This window comes from Procambarus clarkii, chromosome 6, assembly GCF_040958095.1.
Source record: "Procambarus clarkii isolate CNS0578487 chromosome 6, FALCON_Pclarkii_2.0, whole genome shotgun sequence".
Lineage (NCBI taxonomy): Eukaryota > Metazoa > Arthropoda > Malacostraca > Decapoda > Cambaridae > Procambarus > Procambarus clarkii.
Window position 1 is genome coordinate 38182039 of NC_091155.1, and position 12433 is coordinate 38194471.

The window sequence follows — 12433 nt, forward strand, 5'->3', positions numbered from 1 at the left end:
ACACCTGGTATCTCCCTCGAGTCCACGCTCTTCCTCCACACTACCGAGTGCCTGTGTTACTGGCACGTTGCATTTCTTTATATATATTTATAAATATTGTAGGTTTATATGGTAATGCTTCTTGCAAGTCCTCTTTCTTTACCATTTGAACATTTGCCTTTTTTCTATACTTGCAGGAGCTCACCACAATCTAATATGTTAAAGCTCATTGGTGGGTAACAATTGGTATGGTCTCTGAGTAACTATGATTATACCTGTTGACCAGACCACACACTAGAAGGTGAAGGGACGACCACGTTTTGGTCCCTTCACCTTCTAGTGTGTGGTCTGGTCATTAGACTTGTGGTGTACTTGTATGCAACTTGCTAATTGTTAACATCTGTTGTGTTTAATATTTTTGTCTGTTTCTTCCAGGAACAATTTACTGCAATGCGTGATCTTTACATGAAGAACGGCCAGGGCTTTGTTTTGGTGTATAGCATCACTGCACAGAGCACCTTCAATGATCTACAAGACCTTCGAGAACAGATTCTTAGAGTGAAGGTACACACACGTCACAGTATTGTTGCTAAATTTATAATATTTTTATGATTGTTAAATTTTGTCTAAAAAGGGTGATTTATTTTTTATTTATGTATACAAGAATTCTTACATTCTTGTAGAGCCACTAGTACGCATAGCGTTTCGGGCAAGTCCTTAATCCTATATTCCCTGGAATACGACCCCGCGAAAAATCGTTCAAGTACCCATTTTACTGTCAAGTTAAATAGAGGCTACAGTTAAGGATTTGCACCCAGTAAATCCTCCCTGGGCCACGATACCAACCCATGACAAAGCGCTCGCAAAACGTTAGGCGAGCGCCTTAACTTCTACACCATGTTATCACCACGGTGATAACAGTATACATTTTCTTTTTATATATATGTATATATATATAAGAATGTTAAAAGTCTAGTTTAGCAGAACAGTGAAAAGTTCAATACAAAAATAAAAAAAAAATAAGTTTTGTGTGTGTAAAGCTAGGAAGGATAAGTAGGGAAACTATTGAATTGTGAATGCAAAGACAACTAACCGTGTTTACTCTGGAAGACCAAATTAGTAGTAGGCGGGCAATAAGTTGAAACGCTGACAGGTGAAAGTGACAAAAAACTGCAGTTGTATACATGACTAATTTGGTTGATACGAGTGTAGGGTAAAGTTGCAGACAATGTCTATGGAAGAGTGAGACCAAGCAGAAACTGGAATGCAGGCAATCAGTCATCAAGGTATATTCAGCAAATTCAAGATAATTGTAAGGAGTATTAGAAACGACAAAATTTGGTCAGCGGAGAACAAGGTGGATTGTGTGGATCACGTGTTTACATTAGGACACTCGGTGGTCATGGATTCAAGAGGTTGGCTTGCTAAGTGTTTTATCCATTTTCAATCGATGAGAGTAACTAGATTGTGACCCACTTTCTATGATTGCCTAGGGTCTCACTCCTGGGCCGGGCTACTCCCCAAGCCCGGCCCGAGGCCAGGCTTGTGAGAGTTTGGACAACAGCCTGGTGGACTAAACTCTCACAAGTCAAGCCTGGCCTTGAGCCGGGCTTGGGGAGTAGAAGAACTCCCAGAACCCCATCAAGCAGAGACAGGGTGAGGAATTCATGAACCTGACAACAATAGGGAAGCAGTATAGAAAAAGCAGGCTACAAATATTCAGTATGGCACATGACAATTCGCTGTATCTTTCACGTTTAACACAATTGTCTTCATCGCTGCTATCTCTCTTTCAGGATACCGACGATGTTCCAATGATTCTGGTTGGCAACAAGTGTGACTTGGAAGATGAACGTGTAGTGGGCAAAGATCAGGGCCTGAACTTGGCAAAATCTTTCTCCTGCGCTTTCCTAGAGTCTTCGGCCAAGGCCAAGATCAACGTCAACGAGATCTTCTACGATCTCGTTCGGCAGATCAACCGAAAGTCGCCGGAAAAAAATCAGGGCAAGAGGCCCGGGAGTCGTAAGCCATGTTGCCTCTTATAAGGTTGAATGTTCTTTGATATTAAGACTAGATAAAGAATGTTTGGATGTTACGCCTTCATCCTCTCAGGTGTAAATTTGGTTTTGTTCTATTGTCAAGGCATGCAGCAATTAATCATTCCTAGGGACTTTTAGGTGTACTTATTGCCATCAGCGAGGGTTAGGTGTACTTATTGCCATCAGCGAGGGTTAGGTGTACTTATTGCCATCAGCGAGGGTTAGGTATACTTATTGCCATCAGCGAGGGTTAGGTGTACTTATTGCCATCAGCGAGGGTTAGGTATACTTATTGCCATCAGCGAGGGTTAGGTGTACTTATTGCCATCAGCGAGGGAACTGCCAGGAGAGAGTCGATGGCTCTAAGTGACCAAAGCATAATTTCTTAGTTGTGTAGAGAATGCTGTTGTGTTTTTGTTTGGCTGACAGACTAAGGGACTTCTGGAGGAAACATGCATATCTTGTCAATAGAAATTTTGAATTGAAGGGTGGGAAAAAGGCTGGTGCCACACACGAACTCATTGTTTTGCACACAATGATCGGGGTTTGTATAGACTTGCTCTTGAAAAGGAATTTCCCATAAAGTCTTAAGTGTTGGAAATGTGCTCGAGGTAACTTGTTACTTTAGAGCACTTGTCATATTATTCAGACATGTTTGCTGAATGTGGCTAGAAGTACAACACGTTGTTTATAAAAATATTGGATCTGCAAGAATGTGATGTCGGCATAACTCATGTTGGCCATATTTTGTTACTTCTTAGTCTCTCGTGATTCAGAAAATACTGAATATCCATGAATTTTCCAAAGTTAAACTAGTCTATTTTTTCTAGCACAAAATTATGGAATATAGCTATTACTAACATTCAAGTCGTTTATTTTTTATTTTAAGAGAGACAAATTCCGCTATCCATCCTCATTGTACCATTTCATAACATTTGTAAGATATGCATTAAAGGGCATACTTTAAAGTTTTTACTGGGCTTCAAAACTTGATGAATCATTGATCAGTTAATTTGAGCTCATAAGAAATATTTTGTACCTTTCAGTAGCTTGTAGTTTGTTACCCGTGTAAGGTTACTGCGCACAAGTTGCTCATTGTGGGAGCCAAGAGGCATGTGTTCGGGTAGCAGAAGGAAGCGTTTCAAAGGGTCGAGAACGTAAGTCCCGCTAGTTGGTCTTGATGCTGGGAGTGTCGCAAATCCTGAGGCCGTGCACTTAACCAGTACTTGCTGCAGCAGTGCCACAACCAGCTGTTACAGTGTTAATGGCCAGGGTTTGCCACTTTCTGTCAATTCTAAAAGTATGACTTAAAGAGTTTGAGGAATTTGTTGGAAATTGTTTTCCCCATCTTGTGTACATCTTTCAATGTTGCATCCTGGTAATGCCTGAAGTTTGATGTGGTGTTGTGTGCTAATTGTCAACTTGATTTCTGCTCTGCTGTCAACTAATTGCTTTATAAAAAGGGGGGGATCCGTCTATCTTGAGAGGTTATCTTGAGATGATTTCGGGGCTTTAGTGTCCCCGCGGCCCGGTCCTCGACCAGGCCTCCACCCCCAGGAAGCAGCCCGTAACAGCTGACTAACTCCCAGGTAACTATTTTACTGCTAGGTAATAGGGGCATAGGGTGAAAGAAACTGCCCATTGTTTCTCGCCGGCGCCCGGGATCGAACCCGGGACCACAGGATCACGTGTCCAGCGTGCTGTCCGCTCGGCCGACCGGCTCCCTGGGATAAGGCTTACTTTTGCCTAGCAGAAGGGGGCAAAATGTGTACATACCTTGTTGTGTATATATTATGTAATGCTAGAGACCGTTGATATAAAGCTAACATTACATAACCCCCTCCACAAGTAAGGCCAAGGATGTCTTAGCCAATTAAGGACAGCAGAAGCTCCACTGTGAATGGTATTCAGTATTCACCGTCACTCTTTAGGAGCCTTCCTTCTGACCACTTCCACCACCACCCGTCTCCACAACAAACTGCTCCTCTCTAAATGGTGAATGTTGCAATGCAACGCTTCATAATACTGCAGTTTGCCGACGATTATAAAGTACCTTACACATTACTGTTGCCTACTGACTTTAATGCCACTCTTTACCATGTAAGGATATAGACTAAAAATTAGCCCCAGAGATTTTAGATTGAAGTATGTAAGGATTTGTTTTAAATGTGATAGCCTGTATGCATTGTTACTTGGTTAACTCTAGGGTCATTTTAATATTAAATTGGCTAGTAATCCATCAGAATATTAGCGGCTATATAATACTGGATAAAGCTTTACTATTTGTTTTCAACCTGATAAAGTGAAATATATATCGTGTACATTGTTCTTGAGACTTTTAATCCTCACCTTTCTTAAGCAATATAATGTAACCCATTGTCACAAGTTGTGGGATTGACTGCAAGTTAACTGTTGGGTAATAAGTTTATAAATGCTATATTGTTTTGTGGAAGCAGATTAATACAGTAGTGCTCTGTAGCATTGGTTCACAGCCAGGGTTCTGTGGACAGTTGCAAAAGCTTTGGGGAAAATGGTGGAATGTTTCAACCTTTTTTTGTAAGTGAGGAGCAAAAATTATGATGATTAAGGTTCTAATGTGACCTGTTGATAAAACAGAGCATTTTGAAAGTTTTGCTCGGTTGTTCAACATTCTCTCAACGAGTATAAAATATTGTGGGAACAACCGTGCACAACTTCAATAGAAAACTAGATTGTTTTCTAAAAAGTGCTGGACCAAATGGGCTGTAGTGGATATGTGGGCCTGCAGGCAGCTCCAAGCAACAGCCTGGTAGACCAAACTCTCAAGTCAGTAGGGGAGTAGAACAACTCCCAGAACCCCATCAAACAGGTTAGATATTTGTGTGATAGTTATTTAAGCAGGCACGTGTAATATTTTAATCAAAGTATGTGTTGTTAATTATCAATTATCGTAATGTTTAACATTTCTGATTTGTACTTTACTCATTGAACCTAATGGGTCAGCAAGGTAAGGGTTCTCCCAAGATTTTACAAAATAGTTAAAGGTTTACCCCAAGCCAAAAAAAAAAAGTTGAGAATTGCTCTATAGTATTCTTGCTATTGTTGACCAAAGCACACTAGAAAGTGAAGAGACGACGACGCTTCAGTTCGTCCTGGACTACAACACAGTGGACTACTTGGACACAATTAAGTCGATTGTGAAGAGAGGAAGGAAACAAAGGCGAGAGAGGGGTGAGGAGAAGACTTGATAAAGGTCCAGGACAGACCAAAACGTCGTCGTTTCTTCACTTTCTAGTGTGTGGTTTTGTCAATATTTTTCAGCCACGTTATTGTGACGCATCATCTTCCTGCTATTGTTTGTTGGTTAGTTAAGTGACCAAAAAGCCTTAGTCAAATGCTAGATATTCAGTAGCACTGTAGACAGAAATCTGATTTGTTGAACATTTCCTGCCTGCAACACCATCAGTGTACATGCTTTACCATCATTGTAGCTGTACTGTATATAGCTCCTCTCAAGCCATGCACAGAGACATCACATTAATGTAAAATGAACAAATCCACAAGGGCTGTGACGAGGATTCGAACCTGCGTCCGGGAGCATCCCAGACACTGCCTTAATCGACTGAGCTACGACAGGGTTAAGAGAGTTGAAACCGAAGGTCTACTGAACTTACTGGATCCCGTAGCCTCTCCGAGGCACAAACCAGGGTTTTACACAACTACTTTGTTCTTTTGATGCATCACATTAGTGTGATCTCTGTGTGTAATCACATTAATGTAATATAGCGATGAGAAAACTGGTAGTAGCTATGAGGAGGATTTGAACTTATGCTATGAGTACTCTCAAGCAAACGGCTTACACAACTTGGTCAAGAATGGCTACCTGGGATTCAACTGAATCCTCTAGGGTTCCTGAGGCTTCGTCTGAAGCTGAATTAGGGTTTCCAGCCCATCTTCATACACAAAGGCCAGAAGTGATTCCATGCACCCACCAAACCCCGTTTATGAATGTAAATCTTTACACACGACTCGCAACTGATGACATCCGAACACTAACGGAACAAGTGCTTCACTGATGACTTTTCGAACCACAACGCTGTAAGTGCTTCACCCGCATACTACAAATACAAATAATCTCCAACAGAACCTAATCTCCTAACCTAACTAATGCCTAAATATACACAATATGATAATATATAATATTAATTTATATTTGAGAAAATTCTTGTTTTGACTGAACCATTTATCATATTATTTTATATCATATTTATCATATCACATTTATCATATTAACATTGATAAATGCGTCCGTGGGGTCGACTTCTGGATGGAATGAACTTGGTCTAAGGACTGGTTACTTGCTTCCCCAATCCCTCGCAGTAATTTCTCTCTCGATAGAATCCTTTGCGAATCTGGTACCTTTGAACAAATCCACAAGGGCCGTGACGAGGGTTCGAACCTACGTCCGAGAGATCCCAGACGCGCCCTAATCGACTGAGCTACGACATGGATATAAGAATTGCAACTGGGAAATCAAGTTGACCTACCACGGATTCTGCAGTCTGAGACAGACCAGGTTTTTGCACAATTCGATGCTCACCTTATATGCTTTTGTTCTCGTATTGGCATCCTTGGTGGTATTTAGCATCTTGTGATTATCCTGCAACTATAGTTACAGCCCCGCTCCTGTGCCAGGTAAGCCCACTCCGGGATCACTATAGCCCGTGCTACTTGAAACGTTTTGTTCCAAGTAGCTGAATCTTGCACAACAATCCTGCAACTTTGATGGTGGTAAACAGTCTCCCCTCACTACTTGGGAGAGTGAGGGAGGATGGTGGTAAACAGTCTCCCCTCACTACTTGGGAGAGTGAGGGAGGATGGTGGTAAACAGTCTCCCCTCACTACTTGGGAGAGTGAGGGAGGATGGGGGGAAAGTGGCAGGAGCATGTTTCCTTCTTGAGGTTATCTTGAGATGGTTTCGGGGCTTAGCGTCCCCACGGCCCGGTCCTCGGCCAGGCCTCCTTTTTGTTACACACCCCCAGGAAGCAGCCCGTAGCAGCTGTCTAACTCCCAGGTACCTATTTACTGCTATTAATTATACAATTAATAGCAGTAAACAATTTATTAATAATTTCAAGTATTGAACCTTGAACATTTTCTCCTGTTAAATAAACCACTTTTTAAAACACATTACAAGAAGACCCTCACTATCCAGATAAACTGACACATCTAGGTCTTATGGTGACATTCTAAATAATTAAATAACTTTGTTACGAGATATTAAGTATGTACAAATCCACAAGGGCCGTGTGACGAGGATTCGAACCTGCGTCCGGGAGCATCCCAGACACTGCCTTAATCGACTGAGCTACGACAGGGAGAACGGCCTATTGACATAGCTCGGGTGCATGGGGGAGTTGTGTAAAATCCTGGTTTGTGCCTCGGAGAGGCTATGGGATCCAGTAAGTTCAGTAGAACTTCGGTTTCAACTCTTTTTTTTTTTTCAACCCTGTCGTAGCTCAGTCAATTAAGGCAGTGTCTGGGATGCTCCCGGACGCAGGTTCAAATCCTTGTCACGGCCCTTGTGGATTTGTTCATTTGATGCATCACGTTAGTGTGATCTGTGTGTAATTAAGTATGTATTTTAATACATGTTATATCAGAACAAATCCACAAGGGCCGTGACGAGGATTCGAACCTACGGCTGATAGCATCCCAGACGCTGCCTTAATCAACTGAGCTACGACATGGTCAACAGAATTGCAACCAGAAGTTCTACTGAACTTACTTGGATCCTGCAGCCTCTCTGAGACACGAACATCATGCTATTGTGATTTGTGTGTGTACATGTTATATCTGTAATGTGTCCCATTGTATTGTTCCTACTTCATCCTCTCCAGGAGAGTCCCACTTAAAATATGTAGAAGCCTTAAGTATAGCCAGGGCTCACGCAGTCCGTCCTGCTAAGGTCTCCCAATGTCAAGAAAACGGTCAATTTAAAGTGGTCTCTCCTAACCTACCAGAGGACCCAAAACAGAAAACGGGACTACGTCACTTTCGCCAGCCGCTTTCATTTTCTAGTACGACGATTTTTGGCCTTATGTGACGCATACAACCAAAAAGCGATATTCTTTGTAAGAAGACAGGTTGCAGGGCCGGCCTTAGCAACTGTGGGGCCCAGATGGGAACATTTTTGCCGCATCTTAATAAAGTTTAGGTATTGTTGTACTCACTTAATCGTGCTTGCGGGGGTTGAGCTTTGTCTCTTTGGTCCCGCCTCTCAACTGTCAATCATTCGGAACCGAGTATTTAGTTGCTTTGCTGAAGACCATCTGTACATCCTGTTGACCAGACCACACACTAGAAATTGAAGGGACGACGTTTCGGTCCGTCCTGGACCATTCTCAAGTGAATCGACTTGAGAATGGTCCAGGACGGACCGAAACGTCGTCGTCCCTTCAATTTCTAGTGTGTGGTCTGGTCAACATACTTCAGCCACGTTATTGTGACTCATCGCCTGCATCTGTACATCCTTTTGTGCATTTCCAGAGACTAAGCATTGTTGTCAGCGGATATCATGCAATAACCTTGGACATACATCAGTATCCACATCTTGGCAGCATCTAAACCATTTGAAGAATTTCTCAGTCTGATACTTCTAAGTCAGTCTCCTCATCTTGTACAGACATTTCTTATGATCTTCCAAGCTTTCCCAGGAAGCAGCCCGTAGCAGCTGTCTATCTCCCAGGTACCTATTTACTGCTAGGTTAACAGGGGGCATCAGGGTGAAAGAAACTGCCCATTTGTTTCCGCCTCCACCGGGGATCGAACCCGGAACTTCAGGACTACGAATCCGAAGCGCTGTCCACTCAGCTGTCAGGCTCCCTCAATATAATACAATTTAAAGGGATTGAGTATCTATTTTTCTACCCTCCTTGATAAATTTATGCCTTGATTTGCCCCTTGAGGGTAAAATATAAAACTTGTAGGGAAGAAGAATATACATTTTGCCGTGCAGGACAACAACGAAGCATTTATCCAGGGATATATGGGAAGACTGCTGCTGCTGGAACGATGAGACGGGCAAGGTTAGAGGAATGGCAAACCCATATACCCCAGGGATAACAACAGTAGTATAAATAATACCTCCTTATCCATGCTCCCTACCCCCTGTATTCATGCTCCCTACCTCCTATCAATACGCAGGCGATGAGACACAATAACGTGGCTAAAGTATGTTGACCAGACCACACTAGAGGGTGAAGGGACGACGACGTTTCGGTCCGTCCTAGACCATTCTCAAGTCGATTGAGAATGGTCCAGGACGGACCGAAACATCGTCGTCCCTTCACCTTCTAGTGTGTGGTCTGGTCCTATCAATACTTTTTTTTTTTTTTTTTTTTTTTTTTTTGAGATATATACAAGAGTTGTTACATTCTTGTACAGCCACTAGTACGCGTAGCATTTCGGGCAGGTCCCTGGAATACGATCCCCGCCGCGAAGAATCGTTGTTACAACCAAGTACACATTTTACTGTTGTGTTAAACAGAGGCTACAGTTAAGCATTTGCGCCTAGTAAATCCTCCCCGGCCAGGATACGAACCCAGGACATAGCACTCGCGGAACGCCAGGCAAGTGTCTTACCACTGCACCACGGAGGCTGTAAATGTCCATTCATTCAATCTCCACCACACCTCGCCACACTTCTGCAGCACTTCTTTCTCCTGTCCACCAGCCTCGTCCCAGAATTCCCCCAACAGTAGTAAATGACAGCTAATATCCCTTCCCCCAGCTCCTCCAAACCCCGTCAACCCCGTCTCGCCACATACTACACCATGAAGAGTCATTCAAGCCAAGCAGGGCAGGTTACGGGCTCACCATAGCCCGTGCTACATGGACACTTCGTTCTGAGTAGCTAAATCTTTAACAACAAGGAGGGCACACGATGACAGCTTGATAGTGAGACTGTACTACAAGATTGTTTTTAAAGTCTTGTGCTGCACAGTATTGATGAAATTAGTAAGTTACAAAGGTAATTAACTCAAGGAATGGGCAAATGACGATAAACCTCGTGTAATTGGACAACCCGTTCTCGCACTTTCTTAGTCAATATTGACTTATTAAATACGTGCATATGTGACATACTAATTTATTGTGAATATTTTAGTTTACATTGAAAAGCTTCATAGAAAACACCGACCTTACCTAACCTTCTTAGTATGTTAACATAAGCATCTTATTGCTTCGTAATTACAATTATTACTTAACCTATTATAGGTTAAGTAATAATTGTAATTAACCTATTATAGGTTAAGTAATAATTGTAATTACGAAGCAATAAGATGCTTATCTTAACATACTAAGAAGGTTGGGTAAGGTCGGTGTTTTCTATGAAGCTTTTCAAGGTAAACTAAAATATTCACAATAAATTAGTATGTCACATATGCACGTATTTAATAAGTCAATATTGACTGTAAGAAAGTGCGAGAACGGGTTGAATTGGACTCATAGAATCGAAACTGTCAGGAGTCATAATTAATGGTGTCTTTCCCTAAGACTATCATGTTGATTTGATGCAGCTACTGGGAACCAAAGGTTGCAAGCAGCACGGGCTATGGTGAGCCCGTCGTACTCCCCTGACACAGGAGACGCGCCGTGTGTGAAAAAGACTACCACGTGAGAGGAGAAATGGAACGCAGAGGACAAGGAAAGTTGCCAATTCAGAAGGATTGGAATTTTCAAGCGCTACCAATCCCAGGTTGTGAAGGATTCAGTGATTACATAACAATCCAGTTATTGGGAACTTCAATCACTGGAAACAGGTGAACTCACAGTTACAAGTCGCCCAATGTAAAGCCAATGTACAAACAAACAAACAAAAAGAATTAAACGACAGGCTTGTAAAGGGAAATTTGGCGGAAAGCATTCTCGTGATTAGGCTTGTTAATTAGAATGTTGATATTGCTGATACACGAGATAAGAAGTTCTTTAGTATAATATCTCATACTATATGGTTCAAGGAGGAGACTTTCTGGTACTAAAGGAAGGAAGTTAGTAGTTGTGCTTGCGGGGGTTGAGCTCTGGCTCTTTGGTCCCGCCTCTCAACCGTCAATCAACTGGTGTACAGGTTCCTGAGCCTATTGGGCTCTATCATATCTACATTATAAACTGTGTATGGAGTCAGCCTCCACCACATCACTGCCTAATGCATTCTGTTAACTACTCCCACACTGAACAAGGTCTTTCTAACGTCCCTGTGGTTCATGTGGGTACTCAGTTATCACCTGGGTCCCCCCTTTTTCTAGGAATATTCCTGCGCAGGCCTTAAGCCTCTGACTAGCCCACTAAATATTGATTGTTTCCGTTTTACTGAGGCGGAGTATGAGTATTTGACTCGAAGAGGAATATAGCTTCAGCATAGCTTCAGTAAGATTTTGTCCCATGTGTTTAACTTCTGCTCTGTTGAATCTAAGTTGAAATCTTAATGGGTTTGTAACTGTGCACTGTGTTAGATAATGTTAAAGTGGTCTGTCGGGCATTTCTCCACAGTGTTGACATTTCCTCTCATCTTCCGGAACCTCTAAGCCTATTTCCCATGCACATGGGTATCCAAGCCTGATGCGATGTAAGTGTACTTCTGTTGTTCTACTGTTCCCTTTCATCAAACTAAGTGGTTCGTAGTTGGTTGAATTCTTGTACCAACCCGCAGATCCTGATGTTGCAACTGCTGTGTTGTGGTCACTGTACATCTTTTGCATTGCTCTGTTTCTAATTACTTTCTTAATCTGTGATAGACTCTGTGGTATGTAAATGTCTACATTTCTTCTCTTAGTTGCAAGTTTTATAGCTTTGTCTGCAATGTCATTTCCTATTATTCCCACATAATTCCCACATTCCCACATTTGCAGTCTCCGTGGTGTAGTGGTAAGACACTTGCCTGGCGTTCCGCGAGCGCTATGTCATGGGTTCGTATCCTGGCCGGGGAGGATTTACTGGGCGCAATTCCTTAACTGTAGCCTCTGTTTAACGCAACAGTAAAATGTGTACTTGGATGAAAAAACGATTCTTCGCGGCAGGGGATCGTATTACAGGGACCATAGGATTAAGGACTTGCCCGAAACGCTACGCGTACTAGTGGCTGTACAAGAATGTAACAACTCTTGTATATATCTCAAAAAAAAAAATGACTTGGCACCCAGTTGATTAAGTTCCCGACGGCCTTGTCGTTTGAGTGCTTGCATTAATGATATAACAGTTGTGATCAGATGGATGTTGTCACATGTGTTCTTGTTGCAAGGTGTCAATGGCAGTTCTCGAATCTGTATGATAACATGTTGTCGGTGTTCAGCAAGAGCATGTTCCAAAGCCTTTTGAATGGCTAACATCTCTGTATAGTCGAACACCCATTTGAGAGTCTCCAACTATTTACAGAGTTT

General features: G+C 42.3%; 1 protein-coding gene across 5 annotated transcripts in view; it reads left to right on the plus strand.

Annotated features, from left to right (window-relative positions):
• Positions 1-4346, plus strand: part of Rap1 (RAS oncogene family member Rap1) — a 75313-nt gene extending 70967 nt beyond the window's left edge. For 3 of the 5 annotated variants that reach the window (XM_045736278.2, XM_045736279.2, XM_069308485.1), the window contains 2 exons: positions 415-543; positions 1776-4346. In XM_045736278.2, the coding sequence (XP_045592234.1) occupies positions 415-543; positions 1776-2024 (378 nt within the window). In that variant the 3' untranslated portion in view covers positions 2025-4346. The remainder of the gene's footprint in view (positions 1-414; positions 544-1775) is intronic. The other 2 variants (XR_011223550.1, XR_006772352.2) reach the window with 1 other exon arrangement.
• Positions 4347-12433: the final 8087 nt, after the last annotated feature.